The sequence below is a fragment of the Zootoca vivipara genome, chromosome Z, assembly GCF_963506605.1.
Source record: "Zootoca vivipara chromosome Z, rZooViv1.1, whole genome shotgun sequence".
NCBI lineage: Eukaryota > Metazoa > Chordata > Lepidosauria > Squamata > Lacertidae > Zootoca > Zootoca vivipara.
Window position 1 is genome coordinate 21,211,542 of NC_083294.1, and position 23,455 is coordinate 21,234,996.

Sequence of the window (23,455 nt, forward strand, 5' to 3'; positions counted from 1 at the left end):
TAGAAAGCATGGGGCAAGCAGAAAACTGCTCAGATCTGTGCTTTCTATGCAAGGGACGAGCAGAAGTGTGAACAAGCCCTTTAACTATGTGCTGCATAAATAAATACTCTATTTTTCCTGAATCTTCTAACATTCAGCTTCATATATCCACAAGTTCTTATATTATGAGAGACAGGGAAACTTTTCTCTATCCATTTTCTCTATGCCAGGCATAATTTTATAAACTCCCAGCAGTGCCTCTTTCTTACCTTTTTCCTAAACTTAAATGCCCCAAGAACTCCAACCTTTCCTCACAAGAGAGTCGCTCCAATCCCTTGATCATTTTTGGCTGTCCTTTTCTGAACCCTTTCCAGCTCTGCAATCTCCCATTTTACCTGACCATTGGCCATGTCTAGCTGGGGCTGATATTTGGGTCACAACACCTGGGTCACAACACATGACACTTGCTATGCTTGAGACAGAGAACTAAATATGCCTCCCACTGATTTTTCTCTTCTGCAGGGCAAACGTATCCAACTCTTTCAATCTTTTATTGTTTCGTTTTAAAATGTGGCACACAGAACTATAGAGATTTAGTACAGAGGATGGATTTCTACCCCCATGGCATGTGAAGATCTCTTGCTCCCCATCCCTGTTCATTGTGGTATTACTTACAACACAGATGTAGCCTATGTGCTATTTGTACATACGTACAGGCACTGTGTTCAGACACAGGGCGTTCTCAAGAAATCGTTCTGTTAGGCGAGTTTTCGCATAAGTCTAGAATTTCCATGGACTCCTATGGTGAAATTTCTAACGCGTTCCTGACCACAGAATCTTTACTCAAAAATGAAGGGGGGGGGGCCAACGGCGATGAGAAAACCCTAGAAAATTCCTTTAATACCTTGCAAAAAGCGAACAAGAAAGGAAAAATGCTCCTTATTTTCCTAGTATCTTCCCTTTCCTCCCCCTCTGGAAAAACGGCTGCCGTGGACCAGCAAAACACAAAAAGGCAGGCTTATTGAAAGCTGCTTATCCACAACACAGATCTGGTTGTTGGGGTATCTGAATCTGCAGTGCATGTAGCATGGGTTTGGGTACTAATTCATAGTGTTTGCATAAATGGATTTTTGTATAACAAGCACTTGGATAGCAAGAAGCACGTGCATTGATAGGAAGCCGCACAGCGAGCTTGGAAGAATTCTGCATATTTCCCTTTTTAAAGCAACACATAGTCCTGTATATTGAGACATATGCATGGCAGGCAACCTTTCCCGTCCGCCATACTACTTTTCTACGGGGGGGGGGATACTACGGTTATTATTCTTTTAACTGGAGTAGCATTCCATCATGTGAGGGGCCACCTATACTCTGACATGGTACAGCCCAAGCACTGGTTGATAATCTTCTTCGGGAAGGGAATTTAACCTTACACTGCCGCGGGCTACATTCTGGAGCCATTCTATACAGAAACACAGCCATTCTCAAAAGTATGCTACGACCTGTTTTGCTTACTCCCTCTCTCTCAAAAAAAACCCCAACTCTCAATTCCTTAAAAAAGAAGGTTATAATTACGGACCCCCCCTCCCAATTCCTCTTTAATTGGTTTTGCTCCTATTAAAAATGGACGCCCCCAAAGACCTGCGAGTAGAAGTCTGCTCCCTCCCTTCCAGTCTTCCCGACTCTATGCTCTGTCCCTTCGGCCTCATACGCATCACGCTAAAGAGGCGCATGCGTTCGCTGGAGAGGATCTGAGGTATGCTGAGGTGAAGGGCGGGGGAAGTGCGCCACTTCCTCTGTTGCGCGCGCCGTCGAAAGCCAACGGAGTCTACTCCTCCCCCCTCCCTCCCCCGCCGAAGCGCACCGTTTCCGGCCCCCAAGTTCCTTAGTAACAATGGAGAGTAAGATGGCCGCCTGAGTGAGGGACGGGAGAGGGAAGGGAGAAGAAGAAGGAGGAGGAGGAGGGGTCGGGGGTCGGGCTCCAGACGCTGCTGGGGCTTTCGCGACGACGAGGAGGAGGGGGGGGAAAGAAGAAGAAGGGGAGCTGGACGTGACGGACCTGAGCTTCAGGCCGCTGCGGGGCTGATCGCCGGACGGAGACCCCGGAAGGGCGGCGGACGAGCTGGAAGAGGAGGAAGGCGGTGAGTGACCGATCCGAGCGGGCGCCCTGGCGGGCTCACCGGTCTGGCCGCGGAGAGTCGGCCAAGCCTGGCTTGACAACGGTGGTCTTTCCACACCCGCACCGCTTCTCGCCGGAGCGGGCGGGGAACACGGCAGCCGGAGCCCTTTCGTCGGGGCTAGGCCGGGGCTAGGCTGTGAAGAGCGGGGCCGGGGCCTGCCGGGGCCCCTGCCGGCCCTTTCAGCCGCCGCCTATTTACCCACCCGCGTGAGCTGCTCGATTTCTTTCTCGCCCTGGCTGAGGTCCGCTGTGACCGGTGGGCCTTGCTGGCTTGCCCAGGGTGGAGGTTTTCCTTTAGGAACATAGAAATGCTGTCGTATACCGACTCCTAGAATTGTAGAGTTCGAAGTGGGCCAGGAGGGCCATCTAGCCCAGTCCCCTGCAATGCAGGAATCTTTCACCCAACGTGGGGCTCAAACCCACGACCTCCGGATTAAGAGTCTCACGCTGTACTGACTTGAGCTGGTGATCAGGTCTTCGGTCCATGTAGCGCATTGCTGACAGCAGCTCTCTGGGATTTCAGGTATGGGTAAAAACAAATGTGAATGACAGAAGGATGGCTATGAAGGTGCCTTGGTTAGAAATGAGGAAGATATATTTCACAATATGCTTGCCTTGATTGGGGAGTAACTAGTTGTTTACTGAACTGTATTGTCTACGCTGACTGGCAGCGGCTCCCAGGGGTTTCGGCCAGGCAGGAGTCCCTTGTCAGACATGCTACACTCCCCCATGTACAAAAGGCATAATCAGTAGCTTGATCTTCCTTTTTAGGGAAGGGGGAGTACAGTGGTACCTCGGATTAAGAACTTGATTCGTTCTGGAGGTCCGTTCTTTACCTGAAACAGTTCTTAACCTGAGGTACCACTTTAGCTAATGGGGCCTGCCGCTGCGCCACCAGAGCACAATTTCTGTTCTCATCCTGGGGCAAAGTTCTTAACCCGAGGTACTATTTCTGGGTTAGCGGAGTCTGTAACCTGAAGCATTTGTAACCTGAAGATGTAAAGAATGAGTTCTTAGGTTGGTTGTTGTTGTTTAATCGTTTAGTCGTGTCCAACTCTTCGTGACCAGGCACTCCTGTCTTCCACTGCCTCCCGCAGTTTGGTCAGACTCCTGTTGGTAGCTTCGAGAACACTGTCTCGTCCTCTGTCATCTCTTTTTCAGGGAGTCTTCTCTTCTTATGAGGTGGCCAAAGTATTGGAGCCTCAGCTTCAGGATCTGTCCTTCCAGTGAGCACTCAAGGGTTGATTTCCTTCAGAATGGATAGGTTTGATCTTCTTGTAGTCCATGGGACTCTCAAGAGTCTCCTCCAGCACCATAATTCAAAAGCATCAATTCTTCGGCGATCAGCCTTCTTTATGGTCCAGCTCTCACTTCCATACATCACTACTGGGAAAACCATAGCTTTAACCTTTATCGGCAAGGTGATGTCTCTGCATTTTAAGATACTGTCTAGGTTTGGCATTGCTTTTCTCCCAAGAAGCAGGTGTCTTTTAATTTCGTGACTGCTGTCACCATCTGCAGTGATCATGGACCCTAAGAAAGTAAAATCTCTCACTGCCTCCATTTCTTCCCCTTCTATTTAAAGCCAGGAGGTGATGGGACCAGTGGTCATGATCTTAGTTTTTTTGATGTTGAGCTTCAGACCTTATTTTGCGCTCTCCTCTTTCACTCTCATTAAAAGGTTCTTTAATTCCTCCTCACTTTCTGCCATCAAGGTTGTGTCATAGCCCAAGTTAAATATTTAGACAGAGTTTCAAGTAGGGTATCGCTGGGGTTAGTTGCTATATCATTACACCTCCTCTTGCCATTGCTGTTCACTGAACCTCATAGTCCTGGCGGGGAAATCCCACCCAGAATTAGTGCTTCATTGATGTTCTTACTCCCAGAAATCTGGTCCTCCTTTTTCTGTGCTAGAGATGTATTAATTTCTCATTAATCTCTCTGGGGTAAATCTCAACATGCTTATTGGATAATTCTGTCAGGAAGGGCAAAATGCTACGTTTGTTTTCACTTTCTGAGGTTTTATACTCTAACCTCAATTACAGAGTACCTTTTACTGCCTTTGGCAGGTGATATTGTGGGGGGCTGGGGTGGATCAACAGAAACCATGCAGCTTTTAAAATAGGAACAATTAAAAGAAAATCCTTTGACTTTTAATTTGAGCTTTGATTATCATAAAGTTCAAGTCATTGTATCAGAATATTTGGATTTTCACTTACAATTATATTGATGAACTTCAGACAATCTTTACCTGATTCTAACTGGAACAAAGTTAAAACTCGGGATTAGATTACTTCATAATGTGCAGAGTGGGTCCGTGACAGTTATATTGTTGGCCTGAGGTGCCTTCTTTAATTGCCTTATCTACTGTGCTAGTTATGTTCGTGGTACAGGTAATGTAAAGAAGCTGTTCTTCTCCAAATGTTGGCATGGAGAAGAAAGTGCAACTGGCTTCAACTGATGATCAGAGAAGTATTAAAGTAAATAAGGGATACGGGTGGCACTGTGGTCTAAACCACTAAGCGTCTTGGGCTTGCTGATCAAAAGGTTGGCAGTTTGAATCCCCGCGACGGGGTGAGCTCCCGTTGCTCTGTCCCAGCTCCTGCCAACCTAGCAGTTCGAAAGCACGCCAGTGCGAATAGATAAATAGTTACTGCTGCGGCAGGCAGGTAAACAGCGTTTCCTTGCGCTATGGTTTCCATCACAGTGTTCTGTTGCACCCGAAGCGGTTCATTCATGCTGACCACATAACCCAGAAAGCTGTCTATGGACAAACACTGGCTCCCTTGGCCTGAAAGCGAGATGTGTGCCGCAACCCCATAGTCGCCTTTGACTGGACTTAACCATCCAGGGGTCTTTTACCCTTTTTTACCTTTAAAGTAAAATACTACAATCTTTAATAGTCAATATTAAAGTCCAATCCAAGCTTTTAGAAAGCTGTTATATGATGACATCATTGTGTATTATACCTTACACAGGCAAATGAAGAAAAAAAAGTTGAATCTCAGACTGCCCAAAGCATCCTGCAATCTGAACTGGGGGAACATACAACCAGGGGAGGCAAGAATAACACCTGTATTTGCACACATTTGCTCCATACCATAATATTTATTCCATTTGGGGATGTGAAATAAAGACGAGCTAAAAGCCTTCACAGGAGTGGTGGGATTTAAAGAGGGAGAGAATTGACATGGCTTGTGGGAGGAACCTTCAAGGATAAGGGGCAGGCAGACAGTGGGTAAAATTGTTGGAGGGGAGGAGACTTTCCAGTATCTTAAAGTCAGGAACATAGGAAACTGCCTCATACTGAATCAGACCATTGGTACCTCCAGTTCAGTATTGTCTACACCAGGCACGTCCAACAGGTAGATCGTGATCTACCAGTAGATCACTGGACATCTCTGGTAGATCACTGGCTCCCCCCAAAGAAGCGAAAAGGCTTTGGCTCCGCTAAAAAAAGCTCAACATCTTTGCCCTGCACCCCTAAAATGACCTGAACCACCAAAAACAGGGCTTTCCTTCCTAGAAAAAGCTCAACAATTTTGACCTGAATCCCCCAAAAGGGGGTAGATCACTGCCAGTTTTTAATTCTGTGAGTAGATCACAGTCTCTTGGAAGTTGGCCACCCCTGGTCTACACTGACTGGCAGGAGCTGTCCAGGTTTTCAGGTATGGGTAAAAACAAATGGGAATGAAAGAGAGATTACTGTAAAGGTGTCTATGCATATTTGTTTGCCATGATAAGGGAGTAACCAGTTCTTTACTGACTAATAACTGTTAAGCTTTATTTCTCCTTTAGAGGTGTCATTGTACCTCTGGTTACGAACTTAGTTCGCTCCGGAGGTCCGTTCTTATCCCAAAACTGTGCTTAGCATGAGGAGCCATTAGCGAAAGCTTGTCTCCCACTGCGCGCGTGCCTCCGACGCAATTTCCACTCGCATCCCAGGGAAGAAGTTCGCATCCGGGAGCAACTACTTCTGGGTTAGCGCAGCTTGTAACCCGACCTATGTACAACCAGAAGCATTTGTATCCAGAGGTATAACTGTACTGTGTCTCACTTCCTGCCAAGCTCAGAAAAAAAATTATCACCAATAATGCCAGTGTTTAATTTGGAGCAGTTATAAAAACTCTGGGATATATTTGTGTGATTTGACTTTCCAGGTTAGAGAAGAGTTGTCCTCTTATTTTGTGTATTGTGTGGTCAGAAAATGATATGCATGGTTTTTTTGCTGCTAGGGACTTTATAAAATGTTTCCTGCTTAATATTTAATCTAAAAACTGCAAGTCTCAAAAACTTAACCTTGGTGGCAAATTTTACTAGTATGCTTATATATAAAGGAGGAGGCTTACAGAAGTGGGTTGTTCCTTTCTAGGAACCCATATTGGAATACTTAACTGAAACTGATGCCTCTACATCCACAATTTATGTATTATTTTTTTAAAAAAATAATATTTTAAATTTTGTGTTTATCAGGATACCTTTACAGTACTAGACTGAGTGGATCAAGAACAATCCTAAATGGTAGATTTATTATAGTGAGGTGGTGAGATTTTAATACTAATAATGTTGCCTAAAAGCACAATGGCTTGATCCTCTTGAAGTTGCCCTACATGTACAAGTAGGGCTTTCCCTTTTCTGTGGTGGGGGTATGTGTGTGTGGAAATGACATTTCTCACCTACAACTGGACTCAAGTTCTGCTCTATAAGTTGACATTATGTATATGAGACTTTGTAGATGTAAATCCTATAGCTGTAGCTGCTGAGCATTTACTAGTAAACCCTATTACCATTGTGTTGGAAGGGAAGTTTAGGGATCCACTGCCTAAGTCTTCCTCATGTCACTGCTCCCATAGCCCTCTATTCACTGGAGGTTGGGCATTTGACAGCAAGAAGGTTCATCATGAATCATAGAATCATAGAGTTGGAAGAGACCACAAGGGCCATCCAGTCCAACCCCCTGCCAAGCAGGAAACACCATCAAAGCATTCTTGACATCATGGGTTGATTCTAAATCATACAGTTGAAAAGGGTCCTTGCTGCAGAAGTTCTGTCCCTAATGCATGGAGAACTGTGAAGGTTGTGGTGAAAGGAATGGGCCAGGGAATAATGGCATTGGCACAAGTGGGGAGGTGCCTCTGGAGTGAGTTAAAACTGCTTTAGGCAAGTGAAGTGTACAACTGTCAGTTCCTCTCGCAGTTACTACTTGCTGTCTTTTCCCTGTCCAGCTTGTTTCAGCTGCTACGGTTTCTACTAAAAATGCAGTGTAGTTCTAGCATTTTATATGCACTTTTTCTTTTTGCTGTTCCTCCAGGCTTTGAGTGGTTCCTGTAAATTCTGGGGTGAGGGGTTGCATCACTTGTAGCTCTGTGCTTAAGAGATAAGCAGGCCATCTCTCTCCCCGCCGTCTCAATTTTTCTTAACCACAATGAAGCATTAATCGGCTTCTGCAATCCAGTTTCAAACCATGGTTAGCATTAATGATGTTTAGCAAAGGTACAAACATAACAGTAGACATTGATTAATGTCAACAACTGAATACACACATTACAAGGTTGTATTAAGAGGGTCTGATACTACGTATAGTCTAGCATGATCTTACTTATGGAATGTTGCTTTTTGGGCATTGATTCTGATATGGTGTCTGAGTATTCATTGGCATTCATGGTGTGTGTGTGTGTGTGTGTGACATTTAGAATGGGCTTGGTTGCCACTGTTCCTCTCCAGGGGGTACTTGACCCTTGTGGGAGTAAAATTGGTGGTAAGGTGAAACAACAGGTCAATGTCACTGCCACTTGAACCTACTCTTCAGAGACCTTTGGGTCTAATGAGAATTGTAAGACCTCTGCTTTCCTGAAACATTTATAGTGGTGGAATTTTTCAGCCAGTATTTGAGAATGCTGTACTTTCTGTTTGGTTTCATATAAGCAGAATAAATGGCAAAACTATTTCTGCACTTTGTGTTCTCACACTGTTGCTATTTGTTTTATATAATGCATTGTTTTGACATTTTAAATTCTTGAAGTTTAAAATTTTGGAAGTTTAATTTGTTTAAAATTTTGTATTTTTAATAGTTCAAAGACATTTTAAAATAATTATGTTGGAGAGAAGGCCTTGTGATTTGTAGAGACTTAAATATTGTGAAATAAAAAAATTCCTTCAGTAGCACCTTAAAGACCAACTAAGTTTTTATTTTGGTATGAGCTTTCGTGTGCATGCACACTTAAAGATCCTGTTTTGACCTCGCAGTTAGGTATTATAAAGTGGAATCTGGTACTGCTTGTTCTGGACACTGCAACCTGTATTTCCAGGAATCATTGTCAAGTGTCACTTGACTTTCCCCTCTTGCTGAAAAAAAGGTCTTGCATTTTAAATTGCTTCTCAAATTCAAAGAAGTTGAATTTGACAATTCCTTTATGTAGACATAATTATGTCTATGATATCAGATATTTTTTAGAATTCATGATGGCTAACGTATTGAATAGTATAAAATACTTTATAAATATGGTAATATTAGAGAATTGTAGTGTTGGAAGGGACCATGAGGATCATCTAGGCTAACCCTCTGCAGTGCATGAATCTTTAACCCAACGTGGGGCTCAAACCCATGACCCCGAGACAGTGTTAGAAATTAGCCAGGCACCAGGTGCATTTGGCTCCTGGTGTGGGCCCAATTGTGACCATGTGGAGATCTCTGGATGCCAGGTTGGCAACTGACATCTCCCTCTGGATAAGCCTCTCCAGCTTTCTTAAGCAGGTAAGCAGAAGAACTTACTTATTGCATTTATAGCGCACCTTTATTTCCAAGGTGGAGCACATGGTTCACCCCTTCCTCAGTTAATCTCTACCTACAATCACCCTGTGAGGCAGGTTAAAAGGCTGTGCCTGGCCTAAGGTCACCCAGGGAGCTTCATGACTGAGTGGACATTTGAACCCTGGTCTCCCAGGTCCTAGTCCAGCATCACTACACCACACTGGCTTCACAGAGCACTTTTGCTATGGGGCAGTGATATAAATTAAGTAGATAAATCAATACAGGGAAAGCAAAATGTCACCTAGAGAAGGATCTGAAATATTTTCATTGAAGCTTGAATTTGTTTTATTCTGGATTGTTTTATTTGATGTTTTAATGCGTTGTAAACAACTTTGATATATATTTTTCTTCTGAGCTCCACCATTTGATATTAAATTGAGGGAGATAGGGAGGGTAGTGACAGGAACTTGGATAGTGTCTAGAATCAAATTAAGTGGAAGTGTTCCCTGCTCCTCTAGAACACTTCCACTTAAGTATATGCCGAAGTTTTTGCTGGCCAGCAATGCTGTTCCATTAGTGTTGGCTTCATTGCTAGGTAAAATAAAAGCCTATGGCACCTTAAAAACTAAGACACTTATTAAGGTGCAAGCTTTGGTGGACTCAACTACAGCATCCATGAAAAATGGACATCCAGCCTCTGCCTATAAACCTCCAATAGAGAGAGTCCACCACCTTCCAAGGGAAAAATATGTACTGCACTCTTACTGCTTCTCAGTGTTGCATGTTAGATATTCTGTAATAAAATAGTTTGTAGGGCAGTTGTGCCTCACTCTTCCATGTGAGCGTGTGTAGGAAAGGAGATTTGGGCTCTATAAAGAAGTTCACTCCTCAGATATCTTTAATCTCTTACTTACTCATTCTAAACCACAGGCTTGGAAAGAGCAACTTCCCTAATTATGTGGGTTGAGAATGTTGTCCAGGTGACAAACAGGAAAATTGTTTTCTGTCACTGCTATTCCACAATTGACTTACATAGGCATTTGTTTGCTTGTCATTTTTGTATTTACTTCTGGCTTGGTACAGAAATCCAGGATCTGCAGGAAACAGGCCATGCATCCCCTGGGGGGTGTGTGTGTGCGTGCGCACACACGCTATACAAAAATCACAATGTGGGAAAAACTATGAAGCCTTTACATAACTCCATCCTTATTTCAGACATTGTGATATATCAGTATATCACGATGTTTAGCTGATGATATAGCACAATGTTGAAAAACACTGTTTTGCACTTTGGTTTTACAGTACTTATGGAGTTTGGTGGCACTGCTGATTGCCTGAAATAGAAGACTCATACCTTATTGATTTTTACAACTGATAAGATGTTTCATATAGAGACTTCTCACACCTGGAGTAAAACCAGGGAAGATTAGATTCAAATCTTTACTCAACCATTATTCTCTTCAGGAGCCACTTAGCCAGTCAAATACACCTGCTCTGATCAACTTCACAGGGTTGTTGTGAGGGAACTGTACATTACATGAACTCCTTAGGGGAAGAATATGTTGTTATTGTTTTGTTTTGTTTTAATACTCACCCTTCACCCTAAGGTGTAAGGGCACGTTACAACAATCTAAAGTACATTATAAAGTAGAACAGGAAGGAAAGCATACAAAGTAATAAAAAAACAAAACCCACAGACTACAGAGTGTAACTTTAAATTAATCCATTTATTGATATACAAAGCTTTAACAATTTAAATGAAACAAAACACGTTACTTAGAAAATAGAATTGGAAAAAAATGGAAAAAATATATTTAAAGCATAGGGCAATTGGATATGTTTTGCATATGAATTAATAAGTATAATTGACAAAGCAATCAGTCAAAGTGATTTTATATCCTTTTATACCGATTAGCAATGGAACTAGGGGGTTGGACCTTTCCATTGAGTTTTTCCATTAATTTTATTGTTCCTGTGGGCAGACCCACATAAGATGTAGACAATGAATTACCACCATGTATCCGGGAGGCAGAAAAATGGGCAACTAGGGCCGCTGCTGTATCAGCTGTTCCTCACGCAGGGAACTTTGACACATACCTAGTGCTGGTTTGCCGAAACACGTTATACAGTACCTTAACTTTTCTGTTGGCACCATGGCTCCTTTTACAGCCACTCCAAACGATGCCAAGGTCTTCATGACCCTTATTGAAAGCAGCAAATATATACACAAAAGTCGACTCTAAGCAGTTTCTTCAGCTGTGACATAGTGCCATCCATTCTGATCCATCATGACTGCTCTACAGTGTGCATAAAACATACCATAACTGCTGGGTGTGATGCATATGCAGGCCTAGCAGGACCCAGATTTCCAGCCTCTATAGGGGAGTTTTTCAAATTAGGACTTGACACAGAGAATGATGACCTCTCTTGGGCCACAGACACACAAGCTTCTGAGGGCAGAAGTACCAAGATCTTGCCAATCTTAACACATGATAAAGTGTGTAGAGCTATTTGGGGTCAGAGTTGTTTGGGGCTTTAAATACTAACATGAACACCTTGAATTGGGTCCAGAAATGATCTGGCAACCAATACAGCTGTTGAGGCTGTGTTGAGATCTAAATGAAACCCCAGCCACTAATCTAGCTTCTGCAGTTTGTTTGGACCAATTGAAGTTTCCAAGCTGTCTTCAAGGGCAACCCCTGCAGCAGAGCATTGCAGTAATCCAGTCTGGATTACAGTGCCCATGTTATTCCTTTCCCGAAAGGGTCATAGGTGGTGGATGGGTCATAGCTGAGGCAATAATTTTGCTGTAAATACTGTATCTCATATGAAAAATTACATGGCATGTTTCAAACAACTTTTATTTATGGTCACCTGATCTAGTAGTTATGGTAATGCCCTCAAGTTTGGGGCTTTGTTTTTGTTTGTTTTTTGGGGGGTTGGGGTGCTTTTAATCCTTTGTCCCAACTATGGATTGGTGGGCCATGCTAGAGCATTTTGCATCAGCGGCGGGGGGGGGGGGCTTCCCATTTGCATCAAATTTCTGGTGGTGGTGGGGACAATAGCAGGGGGCAAAGGATTAAAGCCCAAGTGATCCGCTTTAGACCCCTGCTCCAATTTGTGGAGAAGAAAACCCTGCACTTCAGGGCACAGATTTGGAGCTAACAATTGTCTACTTTGACCCTCATTTTATTTTGTATTATTCTGTTTCCTTTATTTTGAACCTGATTTTTTTTTCTATTGTGTGCATGTTTCACATTTAGCAGACTGCTAGCAGCTGTAGTTTGAAGAAGTGATTGGATATTTGGTTGCAGGATATATTAAAACTCTTTCCACTAAGCAGTTTGCTTGCAGAAACCGCATATAAGCCCTCAAACATCTTTTCAGTTATGTTGTGCTAATTTTGTGGTTTTGGGTGTTTTTGATTTAGTCTGAGGAATATAAATTGATGGGAGCTAAGTGACCTATCTGGTGGAGAATTGTGATGGTTTTCTGGTGCTTCTCTCAAAAGATATTTGCTTAGGCTTGGATGACAGTGCTGTGTGGCATGTCAAGTGATTTCTGGTTGGCAGCATGGTCCTCTGGTCATAGTAGACAATGGAAAGCCCTCCGTTTATGGCCCCTGACTAATGGAATAGATTACTACAGTTAGGGCCCTGCTTACTGTGAGCTAAAAACTAAATATGTTTGTATCTTTACAAATCATGCAGATCTTCCTTTGCATATTTTTTCACTGTTCTGCATGGTATTCTCTTTTACTTATGATGCCAAAGCCAGTAACAAAAAGTAAGAATGTGCAACAATTTTATATATTTTTTTACAATTTATTATAGCCAGCAGCAAAATGTAGGCTAAAATTGTATAAATAGGAAGAGAAAGGGGCAATAAAATTGGTTGTTGTTGTTTAGTCGTTTAGTCGTGTCCGACTCTTCGTGACCCCATGGACCATAGCACGCCAGGCACTCCTGTCTTGCACTGCCTCCCGCAGTTTGGTCAAACTCATGTTCGTAGCTTCGAGAACACTGTCCAACCATCTCGTCCTCTGTCGTCCCCTTCTAGTGCCCTCAATCTTTTCCAACATCAGGGTCTTTTCCAAGGATTCTTCTCTTCTCATGAGGTGGCCAAAGTATTGGAGCCTCAGCTTCACGATCTGTCCTTCCAGTGAGCACCCAGGGTTGATTTCCTTCAGAATGGAGAGGTTTGATCTTCTTGCAGTCCATGGGACTCTCTAGAGTCTCCTCCAGCACCATAATTCAAAAGCATCAATTCTTCGGCGATCAGCCTTCTTTATGGTCCAGCTCTCACTTCCATACATCACTACTGGGAAAACCATAGCTTTAACTATATGGACCTTTGTAGGCAAGAGAATAAAAAGGTCTGAATGTTTCACTTTGGGCCTTTTTTGGCAGCCTTCAGCAACATTTGAACCCCCCACCCCAACCCGCTTTTACACTGCCTTCCCAAAGCTGGTAAGCGAAATGCTGGGCTTTGGAAAGGAGGCCTGAAGGCTCTGACAAGGTCCTAGAGCCCTCCTACCTCTTTCCCAAACCCTCACTAGTGGAGATTTGGGGGGTGGGGTGTCAAATTTTGGGCTCCCCCCACAGCAAGGCAGTGTGTGGCCTGTGGGTTTCTGTGTCAAAGTGTGCTTACAGCCTACTTGGTATGAGCCCACTTTGTATCTAGACCTGGGCTAGATAATTAGGGTTGGGTTTTTAAAAAAGAGTCTGAGATACTTAAGAAACAGAACCATTATTTAACCATTATTTAAGTCTGTAATTTTTTAATGTTTCTATAAAATTATGTTGCACCCATAGATTAAAACTTAACTCTTCTGGTATATAGGGACAGGATTATATGGTTCTCCAAACAATTTGACTGTTTTGTTTTTTGTAGACATTTTCCCCACTTTGATCAACATGGAAAGCTCAGATTCTAATAATAAAGGAAGTGTTGCTCAGTCTGAAGCACAGCGTCGGAGTCAGCTGGACCGCCTGGATCGGGAAGAAGCTTTCTATCACTTCGTGAATAATCTGAGTGAAGAAGACTACAGGCTAATGAGGGATAACAATTTGCTAGGCACCCCTGGTATGTTACTTCATGTGCTGGATGCTATTAAAATCCTTTTAAGGTGTGGAAATTCTGCCACTGAGATGTGATCAAAATTTACTAGCTCTTAACTCAGAAAGAAGGGTTGAAAACAATTGCTTATGTCAAAATTGATTACACATGGTATTCTGAAGGGCTCTTGCTTTCTACATGTAAGGCATATTGTGTTCTCCAGGCACTAGTGCTGGCCCTGCTGGTCAGCTGTCTTGGTGGCATTTGACCATGATATACGGTAATTCAAAGAAGCGATGCACAATTAAGGGGGAAAGCACTACTGTGCAGGTATCAGCTTCACTTTATTAAAAGATTGAAGGCAGCTCCTCTCCCCACTCGCCCAGCCCTGCTGCAGATGAGAAGCAAGCTTAGTTAGTGGCAGGGCAGAGATACTACTTCTGACCACCTGTTACAACTGCAGTCCTCTCCAGACAGTTCTCTATGGCAAAAACCACTGCCTGCAACTGCTCATGTCTCCCATCCTTGTGTGGGCTTGGGGTGCTTCAAAATTTTTTGACAGACTGATGGTCAACCAAAACTGTTTTGATCCATCAATTCCTGACCCTACCAGCTACCTTCTACTTTTCTTTTCTTTTTTCTTGATGAGCATGCATTGTTTAGCTTTTTTCTTTTCCGTAAGCTGACCTTTTAAAAATCAGTGCTGATTTGGACTGTTAGCTTGTGTACACAAGTGCAACGTATGTCCATTCTTTCACTATTGACATTTTTCCAGCTGTTTATATTTCTTACAAATCCACGTCACCACTCAGGTTTGTTGTGGCTATTTAGCATTTGGCAAAAACGTTCTAGTGTTTTCCCCCCAGCCTGTCTTAGAAACATTTTTTTGGCCTCAGCATTTGTATTTTTTGAACTTGGTCACCCTTTCTATTGTTTTTCTTCTGGTATCTTCATTAGAATAAATGTCTCCCTCCTATCTCCCCTATTACAGCCTGTATTATACAACACTCCACCCTGCTTCCATTTATTTGTCTGTTCAGACAATATACTTTCAAACAGGTATTTCAGAGCATTGCAGGTCACTCCTCGCTACTTCTTTTTGCACACCTTTGTGAGTCTTGGACTAACTGTGATTGGTAGCTGAACATAAATTGAATATCATTTCTATTTTCTTGTTATGTTGTTCCCTTTGGAGGTGTTTTGTAAACTCCTTCGTGCTCTTTTCTTTCAGTTTCCCCCATAAACCCAGTTTATGTTGCTGGTTCTTCCTTTCCCTTAGTGCAGACCCTGCTGTCAAGTTCTAATTTTTCCTTTCCCTTTTCTCTTTCTGTTATTTGTTATGGACTATTGCCTATCTTTGATTCGTCATGCTTCCTTCTCAGTCTTGGAATTTCATTTTGGGTTCAGTTTGTAATGCTTCTTCTACTGTTGACTCTTTTTTTAAATATTTAGCTGTGGTGTCTCACTTCAACAATCTCTGGCATGCTGAGGTTTTGCTTTTTCCACCTTTATATTGTGTCTAGCAGCATCTGAGCCAGTAGTTTTATTTTCCTCCTTGCCATCTTACTACATACCACCCACATTGGCTTATGATGCTAAAGTGTGGTTTAGCACTACACAGGTGAGCTGCCTTCCCTCTTGTTGGGAGTAGAACTTCTGTGGAGATTTTTTTCACTTTATAAGAATTTTGTCATACGTCCTATAAAGAACCATTCCAGTGTAATAAGCCACCTTTATAACCCTTGTTTTGAAGCTGTCATGTTTCAAAACGTATTAGAGTTTGTTGTAAGCTGGAATTCCTTGTTTGTATGATCCAACAAGCCAACATTCTTCACAAAGTGAAACTAATCTCTGCAGAAGCCCTCCTTTAGGTGGTGTGGAAAGGGGGAGCCCACAAGACTCATGCTTTGTTCAGCCTTCCTGTAGATCAGGCATCCCCAAACTTCGGCCCTTCAGATGTTTTGGACTACAATTCCCATCATCCCTGACCACTGGTCCTCTTAGCTAGGGATCATGGGAGTTGTACGCCAAAACATCTAGAGGGCCGCAGTTTGGGGATTCCAGCTGTAGATCATTGACGTAGCACTAAATCATAGTTTAATGTTACATCTGAAGATAGCTATTCAGTGTAGAGTAGAATGCTTGCTTTTGTTCTTACTACTATGGTATGCCTGACTTTTATTGAGTTGGATATTTCTCCTTTCACTTCTCATTTGCTTATGAGCGCACTGCTTTTTTTCTGAGACAAAACAGACACCTCTCAATTTATGTTTTATTTACTGTTCTTCAGGTATACAACCTCACAAAGTAGTTGTACAAAATTTTGATATGCTGTAGTTAAAATAAAGATTAACACAACAGAATAGAGGTACAGTGGTACCTCTACTTACGAATGACTCGACTTACAAATGTTTCTACCTATGAATGGAGCTCCGTCCGCCATCTTGGATGCTGTTTAGATAGGATTTTTTCTACTTACGAATTTTTAGATAGGGTTGCTTCGACTTACAAATGTTTTCTCCCAATGCATTCCTATGGGATTCGACTTACAAATTTTTTCGACTTACGAATGTGCATTCGGAACGCATTAAATTCGTAAGTACCGTGTTTCTCATATTATAAGTCATGTCTTATATTCATTTTTACTCAAGAAAATAAGCCTTTGGCTTATTTTCGGGGGTGTCTTATTTTTTTAAATAAATTACGGTACCTCCTCTTCCTGCTGTGGCTCGGCGCCCGGAACTGGCTGCTGTGCACTTTGTTGGCACTTCAGCAGGGCACGCTGCTGGGTCCTGCCGGGTTGGGGCTCCAAGCTGTGCGCGCTGCAGCTCTTGCTGCGTCCCGACGCCGGCTTGGAGCTTGGCAAAGCGTGCGCTGCTGCCTTTGCCGGCTCCCGCTCCGTTGGGGCTTGGCAAAGTGCGCGCTTTGCCGAGCCCCGACTGAGCAGGAACCAGCAAAGGCAGCAGCCCGCCGCCGGCTTGGAGCTCGAGCCGGCAAAGGGTGGGCTCCCCGCCGTGTAGTGCTGCTCCCATCTGGAGGAGGCTGCCATGGGTGCCGAGGCCCCGCCTCCTCTTCCTCCTCCTTCCCCGTGTCCTTGTCTCGGCTCTGGCTGAGCCGGAAGAGACGGCGGGAGAGCAGCACAGCGCGAGCACAGCGCACGCCAGGGAAGGAGGAGCCAGGCCGGGCGGAGCTGCCGCGCTGCAGTACACGAGGAGCCAGAACACGCATCACTTCCTCCTCCTTCCCAGCTCCCACCGGCAGATCCTCTGCCCCGCCACAGCCGCCCGGCCTGCCTGCCTGCCCGCTCTCTGGCTTCCCCACGCCAGAGGCTCCTCCTCGCCCTCCAGCTCCGGCTGCGCTCCCTCTCGCGCTCCCGGCTGCCTCCTTGTCTGGGTCCCTGCTTGCAGCTGCTGCCGCCGCTGCCCTATTCCTCCTCCTGTCTCTCGCCTGGGCATGTCGTCCCGTTTTCCCTCGCGGAAGGTTCTTGCTGTCGGCCGCTGCCTGCTCCTTCCTCGCTTCCCGGAGCCGCCCTCTCAGACCTTTGCCGGGTCCCGCTGGGTTGGGACTTGGCATGGCGTGCCCTGCCATACCAGCATGTCTTATTTTCGGGGTACGCCTTATATTTTGTTAGGTCTTGAAAATCCTGCCATGCCTTATTTTGTAGGGATGCCTTAAAATATGAGAAACACGGTAGAGGTACCAGGCGATGGTCAGAAGAGCATTTAAAAAGCCAGATAAAACCCTTCAGTTGTAAATGATAATCTTCACCTGGTGCTGAAAGATATCAGAACTAGCTGAGCTACCTGGCAAGGGTGGGTGAGGGTCAGATTTGCAGACATCTCTATCCCTTACCATCCAGCCTGTCTACACATGGGGTGCTTGCTTTCCTAAGAGGGAGTGACGGAGCAACCATTTTCTTCATGTTCTTAGTTGAGCACAGCTATGTCCTTAAAGCCACAGTCTCAGCAAGTCTTGCCTCATGGCTTTGCAAGCATACCTGGTTCCTATACTATTAACTCATGTGAGCAAAGAGTGCTTTCAAATAAGGAATCCTTGTACTGTATGTGAAAATTGATCTGTAGTGGTGTGTGCTACCTCTCATCTTTCAATCCTTGCACAATCCTCACACAAACTGTTTAGCAGTAGTTTAGGAATTGAACTGTCAAGCAAATACCATACAGGCTACATACCTGCCTAGTGGGCACTTCCCAGACCCTAAATAATCTGGATCAATTGAGCTGCACAGCCCTGGAAGTCACAGATCTCTCTTTAAATATACCTGACCTTTGTGCCAAAGAAAGTATACTCTTTCAACGGAAGGCCTATCTTGGAGAACTGCCTCCATGTGCCCTGACTTCTTATACCTCTTTAAACAAGTGGCATCTCTGATAGCTTACTGTTTCTTGGTCTGTGCCATCCCCCCTCCACCCCCCACTTTTCTTTTCTCTCTTCTTTCCCTTGGGAGCCTCCCAGGATAATGATAATTTGGAAAGTTGTTACCTGTGCTTATCAGATTCATCAGAATTTTAAATAAAAATCATGGTTTAACTGGAACACCTCTTGAAAACTGTTTCCGCAGGTGAAATTACTGAAGAAGAGTTGTTGAGAAGGCTGCAGCAAATTAAGGAAGGCCCACCCCAGCAGAACATGGAAGACAATAGAGGTATGTAATATTCATTCAGAGCAGCAAAAAGAAACCTCTAGCCCTGGGTTGCCTTGAATGATGGTCAGGGCTGCTGCAAGCAGCACTGGCATCTGCCCCTATTTTCTTCCCTCCCTTCCTCTAATGCCCTATCACATCTCTGCCTCCCAAAGGCTTGCACAGGTGTTTGCTGCAACAGCCCTGGCTACAAGCTCCTCGGGTAAATGGTGCCTCTGGTGCTGGCCAGGGGTTGCTTCCCAGGCCCCTGTGAAGCAATGTGAGGAGACACTTCTCTTTGGAGCAAGGGAGGCAGCTCAGAAATCAGGGACAGCAGGTGCAGCTGCCCAGAGGACTCCCAAGGAGAGGAGAGGAAGATGAGGGAACACTCCACAAAGGAGGAGTGAGGGGCTGCCGGCTCTGCAGGCAAGGGGTGACATAACTGAACTCCTGAGCCCCACAGGGGTTCTGCAGAAAGAATGTAGTTGGTCAAGGGAGCCATGGACCCAAAAAGGTTGAAAACCTCTGTGGGTGCTTTCTCATTTGGCCAGTAAGACAGTTCTGGCAAGGCCACGCCCACCTGACTGAATTTGGGATTTGCAAAAATCACCAATCAGCTGGTCATTGCTGCCTGCCAAACCCTGCAGTTTGCAAGTGGTGCAGTGATCATTTGCACTTGCAAAGCACTGTGCATTGGCCCATGTGGTTTGATTTCAAGAAAACAAGCCACCTGACAGCATCAGCTAAGGTAAAACCTCTTGCAGTAAGAATTGTGTTAGAAATTGGAGGAATAGAAATTCTGAAGCCAGGGATGTGCAACATGTCAAATAAAACAAATTCTATCATTGTACTCCTGGGATTACACTTAGTTCCACCATTGGCTGCTTTATTGTGGCATGGTGTTTTTTTTATAAAAAAATAGATCTGTTTGTTTGTTCACATCCCTGTAAACACCATTTTATTGGTCTTTACCTTCTGTCAGACTGAGGCTACTTGTTCTTTATCCTCTCATGCGACTTCATACCTGGGAAGTAGCCTGTAAGCCTCAATGTTTTATTGTTGATGACATTATTATTAAATCCCTGAAATGTTTTATAAGAAGCAATTAACCATAAATGGAATGAAAGAACAAAGCATGCTGACTAGGAGCTAAGTCTTGTTGAAAGAAGTAATGATTCAAACATGATTTTTCCAGGCAACAAACGTGTCTAATATATTTTCTGAGCTAGCTTCTGTACTGGGATGCTTAACATTGGACATACAGTGGCTGCAGGCCTGGTTTAAATAAGATTCTTAGCTCATGCATGGGTGATAACCTACCTGGTGGTGTGCTGAAACCAGGCCTTAGTGGGAAAGCCTTTAAGTAAGTGTGCATAGGACCAGGCTGCAGGTGTTTCATCTTAAGAGGTGGTGCCCAGATTGGATCTGCTGCCGCAGCCATAGTTAAAGTACAGGTGGTGACCGTTTTAGGTGCATCCAATTGATGTGTGATTGCCAATGCCCAGGTCCTTTTGGACCCAGAATGAGGGTGGGGAACTACTGTAATTGTCTTTTTTTTAAAAAAAAAACACCCAATCACTCCTGCATATTCCCTCCTATGATTCTGTGCACTGAATGTCTTGTGACTTCCATAAGACTCCAAAATGGTGTCATTATTATTATTTTGTTAATGTTTACACTTTCTCCATGTCCATTTTGGCATGCAGCTCCTGAGAGTTGACTAATGGGCAGCGTGGCCCTCAGCCCAAAAGAAATTAACCACCACTGCTTTCAAGTACCACAATACCTTTTCATATTGCCTAGCCCTTACAAAACTGATACCTTAACAAGGTTTCTGCTGCTGAATAGACATTTGAATTGGATGCACCCTGGATTGAGTTAACCTGTCTTAATGATTTTTACTGCAGCTTTGCTGTTCTTATCAACTTAGTGAGACACAATGAGCTTACAGGGTCTCTTAGAGTGCATTTATAATTACCATTATGGTTCCTACAGTAAATGCATGCATGTGAAAGTATCGTGGCTCAGACTTGTTTTCAAAACCCTAACTCATAGCAATGTTGGGAAAGTGTTTTGTTTCTCCAGTTTCCTAACTCTGGCAGTTGCTCTTGTCTTGCAGGTGCAGAATCCGCAGAAGATGTATCTAATGGCGATTCCATAATAGATTGGCTTAACTCAGTTCGACAGACTGGGAATACAACACGAAGTGGGCAAAGAGGAAACCAGTCTTGGAGGGCAGTGAGCCGGACTAACCCAAACAGTGGGGATTTCAGATTCAGTTTAGAAATAAACGTCAATCGTAATAATGGTAACCCAAATCCCGAAACTGAGGGTGAGCCATCTGTGGAACCACCCAGCAGAGAAGAACTGGAAAATAACCAAAGTGATGCTGAGCCTCCAAGATTTGAGACTCCTCCTGTTGTAGGGCAGCCTGGACCAGAAATTAGCCCCCCTGAAGTGATAAATGAAGCAGTTGCTCCTCACAGAGGCCTGAGGAGATCAAGAAGCCGAAGTCCAGAACAGCGGAGAACACGAGCTAGGACTGATAGAAGTAGGTCACCCCTTAATCCAATGAATGAATCTGCACGTCGGGTGCATCATAATATATCTTCTCAGACACCTGACCTTCCCCCAGTAAGTGAAGCAGAAGGAAGCTCTAGAACAAGACAACATATGGTAATAAGGCAGCATACAACTACATCTGAGATGCCCAGTGAAAATGCAGTGCTATTTTCAACTCCTGAAGCAAGACCCTCTCCTCAGGCAACAGCTCCTCCAGAAACAAATGGCAGTGCAGAGTCTGCAGCCCCTGGACAGAGGCCTCCAACTATTGTCCTTGACTTACAAGTGAGACGAGTCCGTCCAGGAGAATACAGGCAGAGAGACAGTATAGCCAACCGAACTCGATCAAGATCCCAGACGCCAAACAATACTGTGACATACGAAAGTGAGCGTGGAGGTTTTAGGCGCACATTTTCACGCTCAGAAAGGGCAGGAGTGAGAACTTACGTCAGTACCATTAGGATTCCTATCCGTAGAATTTTGAATACAGGCCTGAGCGAGACGACGTCTGTTGCCATTCAAACCATGTTAAGGCAGATAATGACTGGCTTTGGTGAGCTCAGTTACTTCATGTACAGTGATAGCGATGCAGAGCCTGGTGGCCCAGCACCAACCCCAAATGTAGAAATGGCAGAACCGCAGGGTGGAGGTGTCAGCGGAAATAGTAGTGGTTCAAGTCATGAAGGTCCTGATCCTTCTGCACCAGGAGAGGCATATGAAGGCAGTAATGAAGGGGCTTCCACAGCTAGTGCTAGGCGAGAAGGACGGAATGCCAGGGGTTCTGTTACTTTTGAAGAAAGTGGCTCTCTTCCATTCCTGAGCCTGGCTCAGTTTTTTCTGCTTAATGAAGAGGACGATGACCAACCCAGAGGCCTCACCAAGGAGCAAATTGACAACCTAGCCATGAGAAATTTTGGTGAAAGTGATGCTCTGAAAACCTGTAGTGTCTGTATTACAGAATACACAGAGGGGAATAAACTGAGGAAGCTCCCATGCTCTCATGAGTACCATGTACACTGCATAGATCGCTGGCTGTCGGAAAACTCTACCTGCCCAATTTGCCGTCGAGCAGTCTTGGCTTCTGCTAACCGAGAGAGTGTTGTCTAAGCAAGGTGTGAACTTTGAGCTGAGTGCACAAGATGAGCTAGCAGTGGGCAAAGAAGCCACCTTTCTGTGGCCACTTTTTGTGTGGTAGGTATAAAAGTAAAACAATCCTCCCGAAATGATTTATTTTTTTTAAACAACCCTTACTAGTGGGAACCTTCTTGGTTAAGGTCCTGAAAATAATACTGGGTTTGTGTCATCAGTTAAAACAAGTGAGCAAAAAAACACCCCTACATTTGCCCAAAGACACTTACCTGCTGTGTTCTCAGTTTATTCCAGCACAAACAAGGTTCACATCTTTCCTCTTCCATCCAAGTGAGTGGTGAATGCTGAAGATCCTAACATTCTGCTCTTCCCCGTGAAGAATATGACTGGAATCATTCAGCTACATATACAAGCTCATGTTTCACTGTGGATTAAAACAAAAACTGAACAATAAATTTCCACCCCTAAATATGATTTAGTTCCTTCCTTGTATAGGGTATTGAACATGGCAATGTAAATAACACTAATATTAGCCCTCTCCCACTGTACAGCTGTTTTTAGCCCAACACTATGGTATGCCATAGAATGAGCTGGTAGTTTTAATGGGGATATTTATCTTGCTGTGGAAATATGTTAATTGCTTATGCCTGTTTTAAATGAACACACTTTTGTTTTTAAAAATGTAAAGCTTTTTGTATAGATCAATAAAGTTTTAATTGCACTGCTGTACTAATGCCTTTGGAATGAAAACCATTATGGTTAGAAATAATGCATTGGTGTGACTCTCCCCTGCAGAGTGAACAAGATAGCAAAGAGCTGCCCCATCAGTATTAAAGTCACAGCATGACACCCAAAACAGCCCAACAGATAGAAATGGGATGTTCATAGTTCAAGAAATGGAGTGTTCATAGTTCACTGCTTGGGTGTAGGGGTACCACTGAAAAGACACAAATTGAAGATCTGGTGCTACAGAGACCTCTTCCTAAAATACAGACCTCTTTTGATTCCCCAACCCTGCAAAGCAGTAATTGATTACACCAGGGGTGGCTAACCTTTAACCCTCCATAGGTTGTTGGATGCCCAGTTCTCATCATCCCCAATCTTCATGGCCCGTAGTTGGGGAGGATGGGAGTTGTGGTCTAAGCAACAACTGGAGAACCAAATGTTTTACATTACTGGCAGCTTTGAAACAAGTTTG

The 23,455-nt window shown here is 44.0% G+C and overlaps 1 protein-coding gene across 2 annotated transcripts; it reads left to right on the forward strand.

Moving 5' to 3' along the window:
- The first annotated feature begins 1,932 nt into the window (after positions 1–1,932).
- Positions 1,933–22,986, forward strand: RLIM (ring finger protein, LIM domain interacting). Of its 2 annotated transcripts, XR_009557038.1 has the most exons (5): positions 1,933–2,120; positions 13,803–13,994; positions 18,547–18,630; positions 20,726–22,359; positions 22,542–22,986. XR_009557038.1 is itself a non-coding variant. In XM_060270655.1 (4 exons), exons 2-4 carry the CDS (start codon positions 13,826–13,828, stop codon positions 22,273–22,275), a joined length of 1,803 nt encoding a protein of 600 aa, XP_060126638.1. In that variant the 5' UTR covers positions 1,933–2,120; positions 13,803–13,825; the 3' UTR covers positions 22,276–22,986. The 2 variants fall into 2 exon arrangements, 1 of the variants encoding a protein (XP_060126638.1); XM_060270655.1 differs by having other exon boundaries at positions 20,726–22,986.
- The last annotated feature ends 469 nt before the right edge of the window (positions 22,987–23,455 follow it).